We start from the raw sequence: 26,399 nt of genomic DNA, 5'->3' as shown, positions 1-26,399 counted from the left end.
CAAAAAAAACCCCTGTTTTTAATAGCTTGTAGAAAGTTAAAAATGGCCAAATTTAGTAGAGCTACAAAAAAATTGTGAAGGAACATAGAGGGAGATTTATCAAACTGGTGTAAAGTAAAATTGTCTAAGTTGCCCTCTAGCAACCAATTAGATTCCACTTTTCATTCCCCACAGATTCTTTGATGAATGAAATGTGGAATCTGATTGGTTGCTAGGGGGCAACTTAGACAATTCTACTTTAGACCATGTTTGATAAATCTCCCCCATAGTCGAAGGCTACGCTCACACAATGTCAAAAAGACCTTTGTGTGAACATAGCCTAAAACAGTGCCAGTCAATCTGACCCAATAATCATCTTCTTATTTTTATTATTATATATCTGTGTATATCTCACAGACAATAGGCGTCTTATAAGTATCAGGAACTCATAGCTGTAATGGTGTCATAAACCTTCAACGGATACAGGAATAATAAACTACAGTGCTGGCCAAAAGTATTGGCACCCCTGCAATTCTGTCAGACAATACTCCAGAAAATGCTTTGGTAATAATATCTTCATTCATTTTGCTTACAATGAAAAAACACAAAAGAGAATGAAAAAAAAGTCAAAATCATTGATCATTTTACACAAAACTCGTAAAAATGGGCTGAAGAAAACTACTGGCACCCTCAGCCTAATACTTGGTCGCACAACCTCTAGACGAAATAACAGAACAACGGCTTCCGGTAACCATCAATGAGTCTCTTACAATGCTCCAGGTCCCTGAGATTTGAAGGGCGCCTTCTCCAAACGGCCATTGTGAGATCTCTTCACAGGTGTCTATGGGATTCTGGTCTGGACTCATTGCTGCCCCTTTTAAAGTCTATAGTGCTTTTTCTCGAACCATTTTCTAGGGCTTTTTGAAGTGTGTTTTGGGTCATTGTCCTGCTGGAAGACCCATGATCTGAGGGAGACCCAGCTTTTTCACACTGGGCCCTACATTATGCTGCACAATCTGTTGGTAGTCTTCAGACTTCATAATGTCATGCACACAGTCAAGCAGTCCAGTGCCAGGCCGCAAAGCAACCCGAAAACATCAGGGAACCTCCGCCATGTTTGACTGTAGGGACCGTCTTCTTTTCTTTATCCCCCTGTAAACTCTATGTTGATGCCTTTTCCCAAAAATCTCTACTTTTGTCTCATCTGACCAGAGAACATTCTTCCAAAAAGTTTTTGGCTTTCTCAGGTAAGTTTTGGCAAACTCCAGCCTGGCTTTTTTATGTCTCTGGGTCAGAAGTGGGGTCTTCCCGGGTATCCCACCATAGAGTGCTTTTTCATTTAGACGCCAACGAATAGTACAGGGTGACATTGTTGTACCCTCGGACTGCAGGGCAGCTAGAACTTGTTTGGATGTTAGTCAAGGTTCTTTAGCCACCATCCGTACAATCTTTTGCTGAAATCTCTCGTCAATTTTTCTTTTCCATCCACATCTAGGGAGGTTAGCCGCAGTGCCCATATCTAGGGAGGTTAGCCGCAGTGCCCATATCTAGGGAGGTTAGCCGCAGTGCCCATATCTAGGGAGGTTAGCCACAGTGCCCATATCTAGGGAGGTGAGCCGCAGTGCCCATATCTAGGGAGGTTAGCCGCAGTGCCCATATCTAGGGAGGTTAGCCGCAGTGCCCATATCTAGGGAGGTGAGCCGCAGTGCCCATATCTAGGGAGGTGAGCCGCAGTGCCCATATCTAGGGAGGTTAGCCGCAGTGCCCATATCTAGGGAGGTGAGCCGCAGTGCCCATATCTAGGGAGGTGAGCCGCAGTGCCCATATCTAGGGAGGTTAGCCACAGTGCCCATATCTAGGGAGGTGAGCCGCAGTGCCCATATCTAGGGAGGTTAGCCGCAGTGCCCATATCTAGGGAGGTGAGCCGCAGTGCCCATATCTAGGGAGGTTAGCCGCAGTGCCCATATCTAGGGAGGTTAGCCACAGGGCCATGGGCGTTACACTTCTTGATGACACTGCGTACGATAGACACAGGAACATTCAGGTCTTTGGAGATGGACTTTTAGCCTTGAGATGGCTCATGCTTCCTCACAATTCTGCTTTTCAAGTCCTCAGCCAGTTCTTTGGCCTTCTTTCTTTTCTCCATGCTCAATGTGGTCACACAAGAACACAGAACCGAGGTTGTGTCAACTTTAAAGGGGTACTCCAGCGGGGGGGGGGGCACTTTTTTGCTGGGACCAGGGAGGAGGTGGCTGAGGGAAAAGACGTCCACTCACCTACCAGGTTCCACGTGACGTCTCAGGTCCGCTCAGCCACTCGGTGAAGGAGGCAGGATCCGTTTCAAGTTCGTTCAGATCGCGCCCCCTTCACTGAGTGGCTGAGCGATCACGTCTATGGCCCACGTCAGACAACCGGAAGCGGCCGGGCACCGGAGCGCCGCGATGCGGGACCCGCCGCTGGAACCGGGGAGATGAGTGGACATCTTTTACCTTGGCCACCTCCTCTCAGGTCCCAGCAAAAAAGTGCCCCCCCGCTGGAGTACCCCTCCAATAAGTAATCCATTTCATCTGGCTGCAAGTGTGATTTAGTTATTGCCACCACCTGTTATGTGCCACAGGTAAGTAACTGCTGGGAGTTACACAAATTACAGAAGCATCACAGGATTTTTCTAAGGGTGCCGATACTTTTGTCCACCCCCTTTTTTATGTTTGGTGTGGAATCATATCCAATTTGGCTTTTTGACAATTTTTTTTTTTTGTGGTTTTCCATTGAAGACAAATTAAATATAGAGATTAATACCAAAGCATTTGTGATTGCAATCATCTTCTGGAGGAAATTGAGTATTATCTGACAGAATTGCAGGGGTGCCAATACTTTTGGCCAGCACTGTATATAAAGAATGTGTCATCTCGAATAAAACATAAAATAAAACAGACAAAATTCAGGATACCTACAGTATTAGTCATCTCGTGACTTGGTAACATTGAGGAGCAAGGCCTCATGCCATTTGTCTGTTGATGTCAAAAAAGTACATTTTATTAAAAATTGTTTAGTTCCTGTATATATTTTATCTTATAGGGACAATGACGTATGTAGTACAGGAAACTGGCCCGTCTAGGGAAACTGGGCCCATCTTGTGATTTCTATCCTATGGATCAAAAAGGGATGAGAGAGGAACAAGCATGGATCCTCTAATACCGACGCCGGGGAAAGAAGGTGATGGAAACGGGAACCCAGGGTCCTAACTAGTGTTGAGCGGAGTTGCTGAAGTGTTTGGGTTTGGTAACATTCTCTAAAGCCAACCATTCGGCATTTGACTCCCAGGGCGGCATCTTACTTCTCCAGACACCGAGAGTCAAAAGCCAAGGGTTCTGGTTTGAAGAATGTTGCCGAACCCTTCAGCAATTCCGCTCATCACTATTCGTGACCTCATCTGCATTTTGTCCCTTTTTTCTGATATCATTATTGTAAACGAGACAATTGTAAAGATTCCGGTGAGAGTTATACAATGCCTGTAGTATTTCTTCCATTTATTATGTAACAACAGACAGAATCGTTTTGTATATATTGCAGTAATCCTTCACATACATCGTTGAGGTGGAGCCGAGGTTTGGTCCATTTCTCTGCAGAAAAATAAAGTCTATAAATATATATATATATATATATATATATATATATATATTTAATTTTTTTTGTTTGTTTTGTTTTGGGGGGGGGCTTATTCTTGCATCTAACATTAACACAAAAAGAACCGTATCTATATAAAAATCATTTTTATTTTGACTATATGTGTATCTGAAAATTGTACATGGTAAATCAAATAGTGAAATATGTCATTATGTATAAAATAGAATCACCGCACAAACAACCTACAACTGGGAGCGAAAGCCAAAAAGAATGATGAATAACAAGCAGAAAAGTAAAGTCAGCTCCAAATATTAATCCAATAAATCAGTTCAATGTCAAAGAAAAAAAAAACTGAACAAGCAAACTAAAAGTGTCTGGGGTCTATGTACTATAACTGTGCTTTATAAAGTCCTGGTCAATGTACAGAATGAGATCAAAGTGCCCTTCTATTATACAGTATAAACTCACAGTATATAATATCTAAAACCCCCACCTGGTGGCCGCTCCTGGAGATCGTGTGGGCCCCGATGTTTTTGTTTTTAAGGTTATTGTTGAATACGTAAATAAGACATCAAATCGAAGATTTCTCTCATTCTGCATTCTCTCTATCATTTCCTACTCTACAACAATCCAGAAATAGGGAATTCTTGGCAAAAATTTTTTTTTAGCATTTTTCTATTCTTTTAAAAAAATATTTGTAAACTTGTTTCAATGATTCAGTCATTCTATAATTTCCTACTTCCCTCCATGAATAGGAAATTCTTGGCCTAGCTCCTTTAATATAGTTTATTTTTCAAAAATAACAATAATTTTTTTAATAAACTTTATTCGTTCCTTCACTCTAGGATTTCTTACGTCATCCTAGAAACAGGGAATACTTTTTATAAGTTTATTTTTGAAAAAAGTTTTTCTTTTTTAAAGCTTATTTATCTAATCTTAAATGTCTTATATGACTCTGTGTACATAATATTAAATGATCGTATTATACTGTATTATTTTATTTTTTATAGTCAACATTGGAAGCATTTGTCAGATTTTTTTTTTTTTTTGGTAACAATTTTTTATATTTTCTAAGTATATTTATTTTCACTGATCTCACTGATACAGAACATTGTCATACTTTTATATTTTTTTATATATCTATTTTTTTCATTTCTTGTCCCTTTTCCCCTTAAAAGTCAACATTTAGTAAATCTACTTAATTATTTGCTTCCGTTTTTTTCCTTTCATTATTCAATCATTCCCTGATTTCCAGCATGACCTTATCGATAGATTTGGGATTTATTTATTTGACTTCTTTCTTCGAGATCTCCCTGTGTCCACCTATTCATTTAATAGGAAACAATCAAATAGGAAATACTTTGAATACTTTTTTTTTTTAATCTAACTTTTTGGTAAATAATTTTTCTTTTCTTTTTTTTGTCCACCTCCCGCCAAAAGCTATAAAATTAAAAATGACCACTTTTTTTTTATTATTATTATTATTCCCTCAACATAAAATTAACAAAGATAATACAAAGTATTGTTGCATATAGGTTTTCAGTATTACAGTATTAAAAGGCAATTCAATACTTTAAAGAACAATTCAAATACTGGTTCCTTAGAAAAGTCATACTTTCACATGGATATCTTTGAGTATTTACTTATTTTAAAGCAGTAGCAATGACTGTTCTTAAAATGATACATAAAATTCTAAGTGTAATAAAAGAAACGTGTTTAACAAAACAATAGCCAATAAAATGCTACACCACCAAAAAGAAAAAAAGAAAGAAAAGAAACGTATTTTATTGTCTCTATACAATGTATAATTCCCTATAAACAGGTCACCAATTCCTTATTGTTGCCGCTTTTTAGGATGAGTTCACGTCATTTCCAGTGGAAGTCTCCCTCTTCGACTCATGGCACATATTGGTATTATTGGCACAGGTTCAAAAATCACAGTCCAAATCCAAAAATTCACATGGTCAGTCTTTTTTTGTTTTTGATAATTTCCTTTAAACGTTGAAATGTATTTTTTTTCTTCATTTGTCTTTTATCCAAAACAAACCAAAAAACTTTTTTATTTTTATTTATATATTTTTTGAGGAACAAAATGACAGTGTCTGTAGGTTTTACATGTTATAAAAATATATTTGTCCAGTAGAGTTCTGCTCTTTGAGTCCCATTCGTAAACAAAAATAGTCGACACCTGTTTGTTTTTTTTTGTTTTTTTTTACAGGTTCACTAAGGGAATCCTGAAGAGAAGAAAGAAAAGAAGACAAATCAATAAATGTATTATGAGAGGGAGAGGGGGGGGGGCGTCATATGACATCATTATATAATGCACCAGACAGTTTTTTTATTTAGATTTCATGTATATAATGTAGAAATTTTTTCAATATTCAAATACTTTCTTCCCCCATCACTACAGAATGGTCAATATCACAAGTACAACTTGAAGCTCCTGTGATCCAATGCTTTTTTTTTTTTTTTACAAGACCCCCTCCCCTACTATGTACAATCATATGTGGCCTCTGGAGCCCTGGTGTCACTACTACTTTTGTCACTTCCTACAGCTATGGCCGCTTCTTCAGATCAATCTACAAGGTTCGTGAGTTTTTAAAGGGGAACTATCAGCAGGTTAGATGAACCTAGCCTGCTGACAGCTCCCTAGTGGGCGCTGAGGATGAAGGCACTGTATGTCTCTTACCTTCATCCTCAGCACCGCCCCCTGCTGTTAGTTGTGCCCAGTAAACATTAGGAGTATAGTCAGTACAGTAGCGCAAAGATTTACACAGTTTTGTAGCTCCTGGCAACGATATGAATGGTGATGCCGGGAAGTCTCAAGTCTGTTCCATTGCACATCGTCCGTAATTATGGATCATGCTTGGAACGCGTAGATGACCCCTTACTTTTCTAAACTTGATTTTAGCTTGTTTTATTGTCCAGATATTGGGCACAATTCTCATGACTCATTTTTGCAGAGAGCGTGCTTATAGAGTCCAGTTAGGTGATTTGCATTGTGGGAAGTGTGATCCTTAGGTTGTACAGTAAGTACTAAATATCCCGGCGTGTTCTGGGTTGTCAGAGAAGTTTCTTAGGTGTGCAACAGCCTGGATGGCTAGTTTCAGTGGTGACAGCAGAATTGTGAATGCAGCTCTGAAGTATAATAAAGCTGCAACTTAGAATCAGTACTACATGGACAATATAATCTATATCTACAGTCCTAAAAATGTTTGCAAAAAGTTTACATATCTTACGACCTAATCAGTGACAGAGAATTATAAAAATATATTAAAAACAGAATAATATAAAGTAGATTTCCACCAACGACAAAGATGAATCTATAACAAAAGGCACATACAGCACAGGTCATGGCTATGATCACAAAACATACTTTTTATAAAAAAAACCTTGGCCGTTGTTTTGAATTTACTCATTGGCCGCTCTTTCCATAATCCAATTGTTTGCACTGACACCAATGCAAGCAACGGCCATTGTTTCACACATTGCTACGGCCGTCAAAATAATCATTATGTCAATTATTTCCATAGACTTCAATGCAATTTTAATTTAAAACAACTGCCATTGTTTTGAGTGCCAAATAATGGCGTTTTTTATACAGCATGTGAACTATAACTAATAAATATGCAGCTTAAAATTAAATTCCAGAAAATAAATCATAATCCAGAGTCCAGCAGCCCCATCAGAGTCATGCAATCCGTCATGCATTCATGCAAGTCAGGGATCAAGTTCAATCGGTTTGGGCTTTATTAGGAGAAATCTGTAAAATGGTAACTGTTCTGTGACATCACTTCCTGCCCTTCTGTGTCATCCCTTCCTGCTCTTCTATGACATCACTTCCTGTTCTTCTGTGACTTCACTTCCTGCTCTTCTGTGACATCAATTCCTGCCCTTCTGTGTCATCACTTCCTGCCCTTCTATGACATCACTTCCTGCCCTTCTGTGTCATCACTTCCTGCCCTTCTATGACATCACTTCCTGCCCTTCTGTGTCATCACTTCCTGCCCTTCTGTGTTTTCACTTTCTGCTCTTCTGTGACATCACTTCCTGCTCTTCTGTAACATCACTTCCTGCCCTTTTGTAACATCACTTCCTGCTCTGCATCTATTGGCTGTAACTGCACTTTACAGACTTTTTGTTCTGCCTACATCTCTGCAGAGAGCTGCAGAGCAGGAAGTGATGTCAGAGAGGGCCTTGCCCAGTACAGGGGGGCGTGGCTTTACTTCCTGTGGGGTCAGGACCTGCAGACAGGGCAGCCATGAATGGCCTTATGCTGAGCTGCTGTTCATGGATATAACATGGACTACACAAATAATGTTAATGCACCAAATGTTCTTTGGCGTTCGCTGCCTCTATATAGCGCACCGAGCAAAAACTTGTATTTGGGGAAAAGATTTAATGGCCTGGTTAATGTCCTTGAACCTATTGGCTCCATTGTACTATTATAGCTGGAGCTATAATAAACAGAGCATGAATTTACATACGGTACGCTAACGTAAAAGGGATATTACTGGAAAAAAGATCTCAATTAAATATACTAAGTAATTAAAAAAAAGCTTTTTAAATTCAAAATTATATAATAATAAAAAAAAGCAAAACAAATAAATAAATAAGTGATATATTAATTCCATTCTGTGTTTTAGTTTCTGTTTCTATGGGTCTGTTCACACTTAGGAACAGGTGAAGAACTGAAGAGGAAAGTTTTCTGCTTGGAATTTCCTTTTATTTGGCTCTGGCGGAACATGCGTGGCATTCGAGAAAGTGAAAATTCAAAGCCCCGATGACTTCTTTGGGATTTCAGCTCTGGTGGAATAGGTGCCGAATTGGAGCAGAATGCAGCCGGAAAGAGGAAATTCAAAGCCCCACTGACTTCTATGGGATTCCTCTAGTGGAATCAAGTGGACATGTAAATTCTTTGGGCAGAAACTGGATCCGCGGAGGAACATTCCGCGCGAAAATTTCACGGTGTGAACAACAACGCAGAAATCCAATGGAACACTGCTCTGTACATATTTAATGGGCGCAATTATAAGCGGAATATGCAGACAATTAGTTGCGTATTCCTCAGTGTGACCATACCCTATCCAATCTAATACAATGTAATTCCCATTGGCGGAGGTCTTTCCTTCTGAGTAAGTGAATTGTCACATAAAGTCTTATAGTTGGTAAAAAAAATACACACACATATATATATATATATATATATATATATACACATATATATACTGAAAATCAGAATTCTCCACAAGTCAGCTGAGATTTACGAGTCAATTTAGATTTGGGCAGAAAGATGTGAAGTCCAGCGGAAGATAACTTGACAGGAGGTGGACGCACTGATATGATTCAGAAAATGTTGTCGAATTAGGTCAAGTAGAAATCTGAAGGGGATCTCAACTCTGGTAAAGGGCGTCACTGAGGCTCGGATTCTGCCATCGGGGTCCGGGAAAAACGCTAAATTTAATCTATAGTGATAGCCGGAGAGCGACTGCAATAAAGCTAGTGTGAATAACCGGCAGGATGACATTGCTGGAAGAGGAGGTTTAGGGCCGGTATAAAGTAGATGCCTAACATGGTGCAAGAAGTGTGATTCCCGATGAGCGAGGAGCAGGAGCCCCCCCCCCCCCCGCCGTCTCCTTCATCAGCTGCCAGATGAGACGCTGTTTATGTGTTACCGCGCCAGCTGCAATAGTAATAAGGTGTTAAAGCTGTCACGCTAGGGTCGCCCTCTTCTCTGTCAGCCTGCTTATTGCTGAACAAGGGGTAGAAGAAAGTCTCCGAAATTCCATCAGCAATTCTGTATATAGAATAGGAGGTCTGGAGGAAAGTATAACTCACTACCTCATGAATATAGATGAGTCTGCTTGGTGTTATACCGTACAGTAGGGCCGTGGTTGTCAATGTTCCTAAGACGTCTGCCCTTTACTGAAATATACTACATCAAAGCTCCCCCAAGGTTATGCTAACACGCTGTGCCAGAGATTAAAAGTACAACAGAAACATGGAGGGACGACCCCTCAGAGATGTATGATACACCCCTGAGATACAAGAACCATGCGGTGAGGACCTGGGTTATACGGGAAGGAGAATGAAGGTTATAATATAACTCATTCATTTACTATGTGGTCTGCATATGGGCAGAAGGAGGGTTGGCAGTAAGGAAGCAGAGAGGTCTCTGTATTATCAGTATTATATACAGAAACCCACAGCGGGTCAGCGAGGAGCAGCTTCAGCCAATAGCTGCCGAGCAGCAAGTCAGTAAGGAGCAGCTTCAGCCAATAGCTACTGAGCAGGAAGTCAGTAAGGAGCAGCTTCAGCCAATAGCTACTGAGCAGGAAGTCAGTAAGGAGCAGCTTCAGCCAATAGCTACTGAGCAGGAAGTCAGTAAGGAGCAGCTTCAGCCAATAGCTGCCGAGCAGCAAGTCAGTGAGGAGCAGCTTCAGCCAATAGCTGCCGAGCAGGAAGTCAGTGATAAGCAGCTTCAGCCAATAGCTACTGAGCAGCAAGTCAGTGAGGAGCAGCTTCAGCCAATAGCTGCCGAGCAGCAAGTCAGTAAGGAGCAGCTTCAGCCAATAGCTGCCGAGCAGCAAGACAGTGAGGAGCAGCTTCAGCCAATAGCTGCCGAGCAGGAGGTCAGTGAGGAGCAGCTTCAGCCAATAGCTGCCGAGCAGGAAGTCAGTAAGGAGCAGCTTCAGCCAATAGCTACTGAGCAGGAAGTCAGTGAGGAGCAGCTTCAGCCAATAGCTGCCGAGCAGCAAGTCAGTGAGGAGCAGCTTCAGCCAATAGTTGCCGAGCAGGAAGTCAGTGAGGAGCAGCTTCAGCCAATAGCTGCCGAGCAGGAGGTCAGTGAGGAGTGGCTTCGGCCAATAGCTGCCAAGCAGGAAGTCAGTGAGGAGCAGCTTCAGCCAATAGCTGCCGAGCAGGAAGTCAGTGAGAAATGGCTTCGGCCAATAGCTGCCGAGCAGGAAGTCAGTGAGGAGCAGCTTCAGCCAATAGCTGCCGAGCAGGAGGTCAGTGAGGAGTGGCTTCGGCCAATAGCTGCCGAGCAGGAAGTCAGTGAGGAGCAGCTTCAGCCAATAGCTGCCGAGCAGGAGGTCAGTGAGGAGTGGCTTCGGCCAATAGCTGCCGAGCAGGAAGTCAGTGAGGAGTGGCTTCGGCCAATAGCTGCCGAGCAGGAAGTCAGTGAGGAGCAGCTTCAGCCAATAGCTGCCGAGCTGGAAGTCAGTGAGGAGCAGCTTCAGCCAATAGCTGCCGAGCAGGAAGTCAGTGAGGAGCAGCTTCGGCCAATAACTACCGAGCAGGAAGTCAGTGAGGAGCAGCTTTGGCCAATAGCTGCTGAGCAGGAAGTCAAGGAGGAGCAGCTTTAGCCAATAGCTGCTGAGCAGGAAGTCAGTGAAAAGCAGCTTCAGCCAATAGCTACTGAGCAGGAAGTCAGTGAGGAGCAGTTTCAGCCAATAGCTATTGAGCAGGAAGTCAATGGGGAGCAGCTTCAGCCAATAGTTACTGAGCAGGACGTTCTGGGGGTGCACAGAAGGGGGCATTATCCAATTACGAGACGGTCTCAGCCAATCACTGATGGGACAGCACCGTTGCCGTTGTTGATTGGCTAAACAGGCTGTCACTCTCAAGGAGAGTTTGTCTCGGAAGTAGTGATGGCTGCAGTTGGAGGGGGACACCAGAGAGCATGGAGGTAAGTATAACATGTTTGTTATTTTCTCTACTAGGGTAGAATTATGTAACAAATGTCCTTACACTGGATAACTCCTTTTACATTATATTCCTTTTAAAAGATTGACTGCACTACATTCAGGGAATGCATTACAGTAAGCTAGGAACGCTGTATCCATCTCCAGCTTACAGTAATGGATTCCCTGAGATGGACGCACTTTGGGTCTCTCCCTGGAAGTGCTGCGGGCTGCTGACCACAATGGGGATTTTTGAGCAGAAGCACAAAGTTTTGCACATTGCTCACCAGATTTTGCCAAACTGTGCAACAAATTTTGTTTTGCCGCTGGCGGGGAAACGCAGTGACGGGAAAACACTGGACAGTGCAGAGGAGATGTAAATCGGGTTTGATTTATATATAGATTTTACATACAGTAAAACTACCTTAGATCAAAGATTGAAATATAGAAGATTGTCGGCAGAAAAAGACAACTGGGTCCATCTAGGCGGCACTTTTAGTATTTCTATTCTTATTGTCTTAGGATAGATATATGTATATACCAGGCAGGTTACATTCTGTTATTGTAGATTTAGATCAAGATGAAGAAAAAGAGAAAAGAGTAAACTAAGGGACTCAAAGGGTTGTGTGTGAGGGCGTTACTTCTGTAAAAAAAAAAATTTTTAAATGTTTTATTTCGTACTTAATTTTGGCTTAGTAGTGGAAACCATCCAGGGTTTGGCATCAGCCAATAAACCAGCTAATGCTAACCCCCTGGTAGAAGAAACAGCAATTCAGGATTAGGCAGTAGCAGGTTGGTATTATTAGGCCATTCTGGTAGTGCCAGGCTGCTACTGCTTGGGTTATGAAAAAGAGGTACCTTACACTTTGAGGCTGGGTTCACACTACGTATATTTCAGTCAGTATTGTGGTCCTCATATTGCAACCAAAACCAGGAGTGGATTAAAAACACAGAAAGGATCTGTTCACACAATGTTGAAATTTAGTGGATGGCCGCCATATAACAGTAAAAAACTGCCATTATTTCAATACAATGTCCGTTGTTTTAAAATAACAGCAAATATTTGCCATTAAATTGCCATCCACTCAATTTCAACATTGTGTGAACAGATCCTTTCTGTGTTTTTATTCCACTCCTGGTTTTGGTTGCAATATGAGGACCACAATACTGACTGAAATATACGTAGTGTGAACCCAGCCTAAAAAAAAATAAACTGCAGCCTGCTTTTGTCCAGTCTTAGTCTTTTTTTGACGCTTTCAGCCTGGCAGACCAAGTTCTTTCCAGTATCCCTGGGGCCTGGAGTAATAATTGGGGTAAGGACTAGCAATTTTACAGACTAACACCAAATCCCGGCTAAAGTAATGGATGCCGTCTATCTGACACTACTTTCACTACTAAGAAATAAATAAATAAAAAATTGTACACAGTGTCGGCTTACTGTCTGGCTTACTGTCAGCTCCCACTGGCAAAAACCTGTGCCAAAAACTTTCTGCTTCTGTCATGGAAACCCTACGGCAGTTGCTGTGCGGCAGCAGGACAACTCTACGTGCAGCAGCATCGGATTGCTGTAGAGGCCTTTTAAGTTACATGTTGTGGTGTTGTGTATATATACATGTTGTGATGTTGTGTATATATACTCCAAATAGTGCCAATAAAAATACTACATGTGCCACAAACATCAAGCTGCTCCACAACTACACTGACAGCAAGTAAAAAAGTAAAAAAAGTAAAAAATGTCTTTGCTGGATCCTGAAGGCCAAGACAGGCCATGTCCTCATGTGTTTCCATGGTGGGGAGGTTGCTGGGCAGACGTTCCATGTCACCCGCCCATAGGCCGCACACTGACAGTATAATTCCCACTCAGAACTTGAATATTTATATCTGTCACGTTTATTTGAACACAGGAACTCGACTGGTGGAAGTAATTGACGTCTCAAACTTTCTGAGTATCTTCAATTAGCTAAATATTATATGAGCACGAGGTATGAAAATTATGGGATCTGACGGCCAGAGAAATAGATGACGGTACGGGGGTGTCCGGAGGAAAAAGGTTACACTTAAAAATCCCCGGCAGGGCCTTTCCAATGGTGGCCATACTATTGTTCATAGGTTCCTCCATCCCAACACATAGGAAATGGCCATTCAGCCAAGTTCTATCTCGTCGGCGACCTCTGAAGCTCTGAGTAGCAGGATCAGCACTGGAACAGCAGCGGGGCTATGGGGAGGCCATGCTCATAGGTTTTCCAGCCACTATGACCCCTTCTAAAAATATTTTTGGTAATCCTTTTTAAATGAGTTTAAAGGGTATTTTTCATACATTATGGGGGAGATCTATCAAACTGGTGTAAAGTGAAACTGGCCCAGTTGCCCCTAGAAACCAATCAGATTCCACCTTCCATTCCTTACAGATTTTTGGGAAAATGAGAGGTGGAATCTGATTGGTTGCCGGGGGAGACTGAGCCAGTTTCACTTTACACCATGTTTGATAAATCTCCCCCAGTGTTTTTGTTTGTACACTTAGGGGGGCATTTATTAAGTCCAGCGTTTTTTTACGCCGGGCTTATAAATGCCCCCGCAGCTCCGGCGCTACGGGGATTTGTGTAGAGGCGGACAGCTGAGGACTGGAGTAGGTTTTCGGCGTACATTTGGGCGGAACTGATGGTAACTGATGGCTGAGTCCGCGCCCTCCGTTCTGCCCACTACACGTCCCCTTTCCGCCCCCCTGGGGTACTGGGCGGAAAGTGCCGATTTGCGAATATTTTATTCGCAGATCGGCCATTTGCGTATAAAAAAATATGCAAATCGGCACTTTCCGTTCACCGGATGATACATGTGGCCCTTAGTTGTTACTTGCCAACTCTATGGTGCAGATACACTACTACACTGCCTCTGATAGTGACATAGGTAACTACAAGCTGATAGATAGATAGATAGATAGATAGATAGATAGATAGATAGATAGATAGGAGATAGATAGATAGATAGATAGATAGATAGATAGATAGATAGATAGGAGATAGATAGATAGGAGATAGATAGGAGATAGATAGGAGATAGATAGATAGGAGATAGATAGATAGGAGATAGATAGATAGATAGATAGATAGATAGATAGATAGGAGATAGATAGATAGATAGATAGATAGATAGGAGATAGATAGATAGGAGATAGATAGATAGATAGATAGATAGATAGATAGATAGATAGGAGATAGATAGATAGGAGATAGATAGATAGGAGATATATAGATAGATAGATAGATAGATAGATAGATAGATAGATAGATAGATAGGAGATAGATAGATAGATAGGAGATAGGAGATAGATAGGAGATAGATAGATAGGAGATAGATAGATAGGAGATAGATAGATAGATAGGAGATAGATAGATAGATAGATAGATAGGAGATAGATAGATAGATAGATAGATAGGAGATAGATAGATAGATAGATAGATAGATAGATAGGAGATAGATAGGAGATAGATAGATAGGAGATAGATAGATAGGAGATAGATAGATAGGAGATAGATAGATAGATAGGAGATAGATAGATAGATAGGAGATAGATAGGAGATAGATAGGAGATAGATAGATAGATAGGAGATAGATAGATAGGAGATAGATAGATAGATAGGAGATAGATAGATAGATAGATAGATAGATAGATAGATAGATAGATAGAAGATAGATAGATAGATAGGAGATAGAAGATAGATAGATAGATAGATAGGAGATAGATAGGAGATAGATAGGAGATAGATAGATAGGAGATAGATAGATAGATAGATAGATAGGAGATAGATAGATAGATAGATAGATGATAGATAGATAGATAGATAGATAGATAGGAGATAGATAGATAGATAGGAGATAGATAGATAGATAGATAGATAGATAGATAGATAGATAGATAGATAGGAGATAGATAGATAGGAGATAGATAGATAGATAGATAGATAGATAGATAGATAGATAGGAGATAGATAGATAGATAATAGATAGAAGATAGATAGATAGATAGATAGATAGATAGATAGATAGATAGATAGGAGATAGATAGATAGATAGATAGATAGATATGAGATAGATAGATAGGAGATAGATAGATAGATAGATAGATAGATAGATAGATAGATAGATAGGAGATAGATAGATAGATAGATAGATGATAGATAGATAGATAGATAGATAGATAGAAGATAGATAGATAGGAGATAGATAGATAGATAGGATATAGATAGATAGGAGATAGATAGATAGGAGATAGATAGATAGATAGATAGATAGATAGATAGATAGATAGATAGGAGATAGATAGATAGGAGATAGATAGATAGATAGATAGATAGATAGATAGATAGATAGGAGATAGATAGATAGATAGATAGATAGATAGATAGATAGATAGATAGGAGATAGATAGGAGATAGATAGATAGATAGATAGATAGATAGATAGATAGAAGATAGATAGATAGGAGATAGATAGATAGATAGATAGATAGATAGATAGATAGATAGATAGATAGGAGATAGATAGGAGATAGGAGATAGATAGATAGATAGATAGATAGATAGATAGGAGATAGATAGATAGATAGATAGATAGATAGATAGATAGATAGGAGATAGATAGATAGATAGATAGATAGATAGGAGATAGATAGATAGATAGATAGATAGATAGATAGATAGATAGATAGGAGATAGATAGGAGATAGATAGGAGATAGATAGATAGATAGATAGATAGATAGATAGATAGATAGATAGGAGATAGATAGATAGATAGATAGATAGATAGATAGGAGATAGATAGATAGATAGATAGATAGATAGAAGATAGATAGATAGGAGATAGATAGATAGATAGATAGATAGATAGATAGATAGATAGATAGATAGGAGATAGATAGGAGATAGATAGGAGATAGATAGATAGATAGATAGATAGATAGATAGATAGATAGATAGGAGATAGATAGATAGATAGATAGATAGATAGATAGATAGGAGATAGATAGATAGATAGATAGATAGATAGATAGATAGATAGATAGGAGATAGATAGGAGATAGATAGGAGATAGATAGATAGATAGATAGATAGATAGATAGATAGGAGATAGATAGATAGATAGATAGATAGATAGATAGATAGATAGGAGATAGATAGATAGATAGATAGATAGATAGATAGATAGAAGAGCAGGGATGATGTTGCCCTCTGTACGTTCTATATTTAGTTCCTCTTTCATGTGATACGTCTGAACTCGCTCGGCTCCAAAAAGCAGGTTACTCCCAAGTTCTGAGGAGACTGGAGTAAAACACTTCAAAGGTCACATCACATCCCGCTCCTCACTTTGCATTTTATCAGTGAGGTAGAAAGCAGCTGTGACTTATTCTAGAAGTGACTATGAGGATCAGGAGAGGATGAGACGAGGACAAGGGAGGAGAGGATGAGGTCTGTACAGGGAATTAGCAGAATATATGTGACATATACAAAGGCCCACGTATCACAGAGTATATATATATATATATATATATATATATATATATATATATCAGAGCCTATTAATTAGGGGGAGCAGGATCTCATCCTAATCTTTAAAAAAAAAGTATTTTCCCTTTTTCTGTCTGCTGGTTCTATGTAAATGTCCAGAGACCCCAGTTGGCCACAGCCAATGTGTCTAGAGTATTACAGTATATAGAGTACAGGGAGGAGGGGGATGCAGCTGCAGTATCTCCTTCTCAGGGTTATTTTGTGCATAGACCCTTCCTGTAACCAGCCAGGACCACTCCCAAAACACACAGGAACCCCAAACCTCTAGAGAACTACTAAACCAGCCCAAACTCTCCCCTGCATTCAGCCCCCCTCCCCTGTACTGGAGGGGGCAGGGGGCCTTGTTATCTAGGTGGGGGCACAGCTGTCAGGCTATTGATGGTATAAATACATACATACATACATGCACACACACATACATACAGATGTAGCCACGGTTAACATGATCCCTGACGCAACAATTGTGTCAGGGAGCTGTGTTAAGTCAATTGGAGTGTCGAGTTAAATGCGTCATTGTGATCAAGTTAACACACCCTACATCTGTATACATACACATACACACACACACACACACACACACACATATAGATACATACATACACATACATGCATACATACACATACACACATACATACATATGCACATACACACATAGATACATACATACACACATAGATACATACATACACATACATACATACATACATACACACATACATACACATACATATTTTAAACACACACATACACACACAAACATACATACATACACATACTGTACACACACATATACATACATACATACATACATACACATATACACACACATACATACATACTGACACATACTGTACACACACATATACATACATACATACATACATACATACACATATACACACACATGCTGTGATACCTCTTTAGCAGTTTGAGCTCAGATTACAATTTCCCGTCCACATTTACACTAATCTTCTCATTCCATATGACGTACTGGACAGCTTCACTGTCAGATATTACAGCAGTTTTTGAGCCAAACCAGTATCCTTTTGATATAGATTCATAGACTTTGTCTGTCAGCTCTTCGGAATATGGACAATTGTTTTAGCTCATAGACTGTTTTGATAATTTGTACTAGCATGACCACATTGTGTACTGTTGGGGGAATATACTGTATGTCTATGAGCTTTATCCACCTTTGTAACCAAATTTATTTTATTTTGTTAAATCTACAATGAATAAGGAAGCAACTTTGCAGATAATATTTAAAGGAAAACTCAGGCAAAAAAAAAATCTTCCAAATCAACTTATTTCAGAAAGTTATAGTCTTTAAGTACTTATCAGCTACTGCATGTCCTGCAGGAAGTGGTGTTATCTCTCTAGTCTGACACAGTGCTCTCTGCTGCCCCCTCTGTCCATGTCAGGAACTGTCCAGAGCAGGAGAGGGTTTCTATGGGGATTTGCTGCTGCTCTGGACAGTTCCTGACATGGACAGAGGTGGCAGCAGAGAGCACTGTGTCAGACTGGAGAGAATACACCACTTCCTGCTGGACATACAGCAGCTGATAAGTACTGGAAGAATGGAGATTTAAATTACATATCTATATAACTTTCTGACACCAGTCTCCTCTCCTGACGTTAGGTACAAATGAAATGCATTGATATTGTAAGCAGTAAGAGTATATTTCATGTGCATTCAGTAGTCGTATACGGTATGAGCGGTACGTACCAGTATATAGAAACATGGCGTCTGCCCTGCCCTCAGGAAGAAAAACAGACTTCAGCCAGTCAGCAGGAGATTTCAAACCATTTCTCAGACACAAAGGCCACAGGAATTAGATGGCGGTCAGAAGACGTAGGTCTGCAGCGAGCAGAGAAAAGGGCTTGCGCGTGCTGGTACGTAACACACAACAAGCAAGCCTGGTCAGGCCTGCTGCAAAAACATCATCCCCAATCAGAAGAGGCGTGCGCTAAACCAATGCTTTACTGGCGGCTTGGCCTCTCCCTCATGTACAACAATGGAGGAATCGGTTTTGGAATACGTTTGCGGATACTTACTGCCGAGCGTTTGCTTCTTCTCAATGAGAGATCTTGTCTCCCTACCTGGCGTCCTACTACGGATTCATTATCATTGTACTTTGCTCCACCTGGTGAAGGACGTTACGGGGGTCTCTCATCTCCACAAACCCTTTTTCTGATGAAGGATCAGCTGATCGCCACCGGTTTGGCTTCAGGTGATAGTGAAGAGGACCCTGGGCCATTCTGCAGTATCACCTGACAGGCGCTGGGCATGATATCACCTGGCAGGCGCTGGGCATGATATCACCTGACAGGCGCTGGGTATAATATCACCAGACAGGCGCTGGGTATAATATCACCTGACAGGCGCTGGGTATAATATCACCTGACAGGCGCTGGGTATGATCTCATCTGACAGGCGCTGGGTATAATATCACCTGACAGGCGCTGGGTATGATCTCATCTGACAGGCGCTGGGTATAATATCACCTGACAGGCACTGGGCATAATATCACCTGACAGGCGCTGGGTATAATATCACCTGACAGGCGCTGGGTATAATATCACCTGACAGGCGCTGGGCATGATATCACCTGACAGGCGCTGGGTATAATATCACCTGACAGGCGCTGGGTATAATATCACCTGACAGGCACTGGGCATAATATCACCTGACGGGCACTGGGCATGATATCACCTGACAGGCGCTGGGCATGATATCACCTGACAGGCGCTGGGTATAATATCACCTGACAGGCGCTGGCTATAATATCACAGTGACAGGCGCTGGGCATGATATCACCTGACAGGCGCTGGGTATAATATCACCTGACAGGCGCTGGGCATGATATCACCTGACAGGCGCTGGGTATAATATCACCTGACAGGCGCTGGGTATAATATCACCTGACAGGCGCTGGGTATAATATCACCTGACAGGCACAGGGTATAATATCACCTGACAGGCACTGGGCATGATATCACCTGACAGGCGCTGGGCATAATATCACCTGACAGGCGCTGGGCATGATATCACCTGACAGGCGCTGGGCATAATATCACCTGACAGGTGCTGGGCATGATATCACCTGACAGGCGCTGGGTATAATATCACCTGACAGGCGCTGGCCATAATTTTACCTGACAGGCGCTGGGTATAATGTCACCTGACAGGCACAGGCCATAATTTTACCTGACAGGCGCTGGGTATAATATCACCTGACAGGTGCTGGGTATAGTATCACCTGAGAGCGCTGGGTATAATATCACCTGACAGGCGCTGGGTATAATATTACCTGACAGGCGCTGGGTATAATATCACCTGACAGGCGCTGGGTATAATATCACCTGACAGGCGCTGGGTATGATCTCATCTGACAGGCGCTGGGTATAATATCACCTGACAGGCGCTGGGTATAATATCACCTGACAGGCGCTGGGTATAATATCACCTGACAGGCGCTGGGTATAATCTCATCTGACAGGCGCTGGGTATAATATCACCTGACAGGCGCTGGGTATGATCTCATCTGACAGGCGCTGGGTATAATATCACCTGACAGGCGCTGGGTATAATATCACCTGACAGGCGCTGGGTATAATATCACCTGACAGGCGCTGGGTATAATCTCATCTGACAGGCGCTGGGTATAATATCACCTGACAGGCACTGGCCATAATATCACCTGACAGGCGCTGGGTATAATATCACCTGACAGGCGCTGGGTATAATATCACCTGACAGGCGCTGGGTATAATATAACCTGACAGGCGCTGGGCATGATATCACCTGACAGGCGCTGGGCATGATATCACCTGACAGGCGCTGGGTATGATATCACCTAACCAATAGTGATCTAATAGGAGAGGGACGGTATGGGGTACTAACCAATAGTGTTGAGCCAACGTGTCAAACTGTTCCGATTCTGCAACGTTCTCTGAACCCAGGTACTCAGCATTTGACTATGCCATACTGACCATCCTAAGGCTGCCAGGACATGGGTACAGCCTTTGGTTGTACCAGAGTGTTCCAGGACTCTCTAGGGTGGCATCTAACTTCTCCAGGCAGGGGGAGTCCAATGCACCCGGGTTCAGGGAACGTTGCCAAATCCGAGTAGTTCGTAAACTCTGCTCAACACTAGTAACCAAGCAACCCGTGCTGACAGTCAGGTTGTTCATAGGCCCAACCTAGGACCCCCAGCCTCCACCTATAGCGGCTACTATCCACCCAACTGCATCAACTAGCTTCCTATTGCACACGCAGGTCTCATTGTGATCCAACCCATCGGAAACCGACTCTTGTAACGGGAGATTGTCCCTGAGTTCTTGTATCTTGGGGGGTTGTTATTGGGTCAGAGCCAGGACCTTATAAACAATCTTCTTTTACTCTGGTGGGCAAACAAACTTAAATGGCCCAGTAATGTTTTGTGGGATAACCCCTTTAAGCGGTGAGCTAGCCCAGTAATGTTTAGTGGGATAACCCCTTTAGGTGGTGAGCTAGCCCAGTAATGTTTTGTGGGATAACCCCTTTAAGCGGTGAGCTGGCCCAGTAATGTTTAGTGGGATAACCCCTTTAAGCGGTGAGCTGGCCCAGTAATGTTTAGTGGGATAACCCCTTTAAGCGGTGAGCTGGCCCAGTAATGTTTTGTGGGATAACCCCTTTAAGCGGTGAGCTGGCCCAGTAATGTTTTGTGGGATAACCCCTTTAAGCGGTGAGCTGGCCCAGTAATGTTTTGTGGGATAACCCCTTTAAGCGGTGAGCTGGCCCAGTAATGTTTAGTGGGATAACCCCTTTAAGCGGTGAGCTGGCCCAGTACTGTTTTGTGAGATAACCCCTTTAAGCGGTGAGCTGGCCCAGTAATGTTTTGTGGGATATGCCCTTTAAGCGGTGAGCTGGCCCAGTAATGTTTTGTGGGATATGCCCTTTAAGCGGTGAGCTGGCCCAGTAATGTTTTGTGGGATATGCCCTTTAAGCGGTGAGCTGGCCCAGTAATGTTTTGTGGGATATGCCCTTTAAGCGGTGAGCTGGCCCAGTAATGTTGCACGTTTGTATGTACCTCATTATAATGGTTACTCTGAAGTTTGTCATATAAATTGGATAACAAACTCTTTTTCCATTTCATCATACGACTACCCGGTGTAGCGAAATGAATGGCCGCCGCGTCCTGCACCCACAATTCACCGACTTCATTATAATGTAATTGTAACTCGGGCCGATGGTTTTCTTCTGACACTTCTGGAATGTTAATAAAAGTCGCCATAACAGAAAGTCTGTACTTTTTCCAACCTGTTCAAATAATTATTTGCTGTCACTTTATTCTAATATAATCATGGAAAAATGTAGCGGCGTCCGCCAGCCGAGTCTGGTGAGTTTGGAATATATTACAAGGTAAAATGGCAGATATGATGTCAATAGTTTTTCAATATTACATTAAAGGGAATCTGTCAGCTCCCGGGCCCTAACTGAGGTGCTGACAGTGTGCTGGAGCTGGCCGACCCCTGAGGGCTGTACCTGAGGGGGTGACAGTGTGCTGTATCTGTACCTGAGGTGGTGACAGTGTGCTGTATCTGTACCTGAGGCGGTGACAGTGTGCTGTATCTGTACCTGAGGGGGTGACAGTGTGCTGTATCTGTACCTGAGGAGGTGACAGTGCGCTGTAGCTGTACCAGAGGGGATGACAGTGTGCTGTAGCTGGCCGACCCCTGAGGGCTGTACCTGAGGGGGTGACAGTGTGCTGTATCTGTACCTGAGGCGGTGACAGTGTGCTGTAGCTGTACCTGAGGAGGTGACGGTGTGCTGTAGCTGTACCTGAGGTGGTGACAGTGTGCTGTAGCTGTACCTGAGGTGGTGACAGTGTGCTGTAGCTGTACCTGAGGTGGTGACAGTGTGCTGTAGCTGTACCTGAGGTGGTGACAGTATCCTGTAGCTGTACCTGAGGGGGTGACAATGTGCTGTAGCTGTACCTGAGGTGGTGACAGTGTGCTGTAGCTGTACCTGAGGGGGTGACAGTGTGCTGTAGCTGTACCTGAGGTGGTGACAGTATGCTGTATCTGTACCTGAGGAGGTGACAGTGCGCTGTAGCTGTACCAGAGGGGATGACAGTGTGCTGTATCTGTACCTGAGGGGGTGACAGTGTGCTGTATCTGTACCTGAGGCGGTGACAGTGCGCTGTAGCTGTACCAGAGGGGGTGACGGTGTGCTGTAGCTGTACCTGAGGCGGTGACAGTGCGCTGTAGCTGTACCTGAGGCGGTGACAGTGTGCTGTAGCTGTACCTGAGGGGGTGACAGTGTGCTGTAGCTGTACCTGAGGGGGTGACAGTGTGCTGTAGCTGTACCTGAGGTGCTGACAGTGTGCTGTAGCTGGCAGTGCCCTAGTCAGCATGGTGCCTTTTGGTTATTTGTCCGTGGAGTGGATTACGTACAATCTCGGGTCTCCTACTGTAATGAAGAGTCAATGAGGAGTTGTGGCTCAGTGTTTGTGCCGCACTAAAACACGCCTCACCGCTCCTTCCTACTCTTCATGAATAATCAATGCTAGGCCATTCAGCAACATCTGACTGCAGATCTATTGGCAGATGCTGACTGACAGCTGAGCGAGCAGGAGGCCGGGCAGCATTGATTATCTATGAAAAGGAAGTAGGAGTGGTGAGGGGGCCAGAGTGCAGCGCAAACACTGAGCCACAACTCTGCTTTGACTCTTCTTTACAATAGGAGACCCGATATTGTGTATAATCCACTCCACGGACAAATTACCAAAAGGCACCATGCTCACTAGGGTACTGCCAGCTACAGCACACTGTCAGCACCTTAGGTAGGATCTGGAACTGACAGAATCGGTTTAAGACCAAAAAGAGAGGAACGAGCACACCCTTTGCATCTAGAAGATCTGGTACTTTACATATAAGATGGGCTGCTTTATATACAGACCAGCTCTACATCTGCGATCTAGGGCTTCACAGCAACACGTTCTCTATAATATCTGAGGATTATCGCACCTTAAGTGCCTTCTTCTCTACAGGAAACGGTGAGATGAGTAAAGGGAACTCTGTATTAAATCTTACCACTTAATGTGACAAGTGGGGCGCCACCTTATAATAAACATTGAAATACACAAATTACCAGCCCAGATGGCGCAATCCCTGAGATCTGAAGGAGGAATCAGTTCTGTAAGACTAATCTGGTCAGCTTCTATGAGGAGGACTGGGGGAGGCTGTGTATATAGACCAGCCTGGGGGAGGCTGTGTATATAGACCGGACCTGGGGGAGGCTGTGTATATAGACCGGACCTGGGGGAGGCTGTGTATATAGACCGGACCTGGGGGAGGCTGTGTATATAGACCGGACCTGGGGGAGGCTGTGTATATAGACCGGACCTGGGGGAGGCTGTGTATATAGACCGGACCTGGGGGAGGCTGTGTATATAGACCGGACCTGGGGGAGGCTGTGTATAAAGACCGGACCTGGGGGAGGCTGTGTATATAGACCGGACCTGGGGGAGGCTGTGTATATAGACCGGACCTGCGGGAGGCTGTGTATATAGACCGGACCTGGGGGAGGCTGTGTATATAGACTGGACCTGGGGAGGCTGTGTATATAGACCGGACCTGTGGGAGGCTGTGTATATAGACTGGACCTGGGGGAGGCTGTGTATATAGACTGGACCCATGGGGAGGCTGTGTATATAGACTGGACCTGGGGGAGGCTGTGTATATAGACCGGACCTGGGGGAGGCTGTGTATATAGACCGGACCTGGGGAAGGCTGTGTATATAGACCGGACCTGGGGGAGGCTGTGTGTATAGACCGGACCTGGGGGAGGCTGTGTATATAGACTGGACCCATGGGGAGGCTGTGTATATAGACTGGACCTGGGGGAGGCTGTGTATATAGACTGGATCTGGGGGAGGCTGTGTATATAGACCGGACCTGGGGGAGGCTGTGTATATAGACCGGACCTGGGGGAGGCTGTGTATATAGACCGGACCTGGGGGAGGCTGTGTATATAGACCGGACCTGGGGGAGGCTGTGTATATAGACCACACCTGAGGGAGGCTGTGTATATAGACTGGACCTGGGGGAGGCTGTGTATATAGACTGGACCTGGGGGAGGCTGTGTATATAGACTGGACCTGGGGAGGCTGTGTATATAGACTGGACCTGGGGGAGGCTGTGTATATAGACTGGACCTGGGGGAGGCTGTGGGTGCTCTGTATCTATGCTCTAGTCATAAGAATCCATTGCCGTGGGCAGGTTCAACAGACTATCCAAGGTGAAGGGTCAGGGGGGCTGGATTTTTGCCATATGACATTTTGTTTAAGGAGAGCGGCAACAACATATAACGCTTGGCCTTCTTTAGTCATTGGATCCTGTGCCACATAGGTCGGTCCATAATATGAGGATGCTGGGACTAGGGGAGAATATATGTATATGGTCAGTAACTCAGGTGGACCCAGCTCTTTGGTTGGTAGTTCACTTTAAGGGCCATTATGTCATAATATAATTCCCAGAAATGGGCAGATTTTCCTTCAATTAACCTCTGACCCCTGGGGTCTCTGTGTGGCGGTGTCCGCGCTTCAACTGAAAAAAGATTGTTGTGATGAGACGACCCCATATTTTTTGGAAAGTACACGGCCATTGATCTTATAACCATATGCCATTGGAATAACCATAAATTCTCTCTTCTGCATTTATTTAAAGCAACGTTAAACATCATTACAGCAGAACTTTAGAACTTATTCCTGGAGGCCAATGGGTCCAATAAAGCATTTGTTTAAGGCAACATAAAAAAAAGCAATGAACTATATTAACAATGCAATACAATAATGGGAAAAGAACCGTGATTTACAAATACAATGCTTACAATGGTCACAAATGAGCCCTAAAAACAGAAAAGCCATATTACAAATGAGATACCTAACACCCAGCAATAATTGGTCAATACATATTATAACGTTATTACATACATGTGCGAAATGGTTTGAAAATTCTTGCCAATTGTTTACTGCAAAAATGCAATAATTCTAATGTAAAACTTTTGTAGGCTCTATTCAACGGAAAATAATGGCAGGGCCCCTCGTCCTATGATAAAGTAGCCTATTAGAGACGTGAAGTAGCCTAACAGAGACATAAAGTAACCTAATACAGACGTAAAGTAACCTAATAGTGACGTAAAGTAGCCTAATAGTGACGTAAAGTAGCCTATTAGAGACGTGAAGTAGCCTAACAGAGACATAAAGTAACCTAATAGTGACGTAAAGTAGCCTAATAGAGACGTAAAGTAACCTAATAGAGACGTAAAGTAGTCTAATAGTGATGTAAAGTAGCCTAATAGAGATGTAAAGTAACCTAATAGTGACGTAAAGTAGCTTAATAGAGACGTAAAGTAACCTAATAGTGGCGTAAAGTAACCTAATAGAGGTGTAACGTAGCCTAATAGAGATGTAAAGTAACCTAATACTGATGTAAAGTAACCTAATAGTGACGTAAAGTAGCTTAATAGAGACGTAAAGTAACCTAATAGTGGTGTAAA

At 42.8% G+C, this 26,399-nt stretch overlaps 1 protein-coding gene across 1 annotated transcript in view; it reads right to left on the bottom strand.

The window, feature by feature from the left end:
- Positions 1 to 5,329: 5,329 nt before the first annotated feature.
- Positions 5,330 to 26,399, bottom strand: part of AJAP1 (adherens junctions associated protein 1) — a 302,246-nt gene continuing 281,176 nt past the window's right edge. The window contains exons 5-6 of the mRNA XM_069947483.1: positions 18,582 to 18,713; positions 5,330 to 5,840 (exon numbers count right to left, since the gene is read on the bottom strand). Coding sequence (XP_069803584.1) covers positions 18,641 to 18,713 — 73 coding nt within the window. The 3' untranslated portion in view covers positions 5,330 to 5,840; positions 18,582 to 18,640. The remainder of the gene's footprint in view (positions 5,841 to 18,581; positions 18,714 to 26,399) is intronic.

This window comes from Dendropsophus ebraccatus, chromosome 12 (genome assembly GCF_027789765.1).
Source record: "Dendropsophus ebraccatus isolate aDenEbr1 chromosome 12, aDenEbr1.pat, whole genome shotgun sequence".
Lineage (NCBI taxonomy): Eukaryota > Metazoa > Chordata > Amphibia > Anura > Hylidae > Dendropsophus > Dendropsophus ebraccatus.
This window is presented reverse-complemented; position numbering and strand designations above follow the sequence as displayed.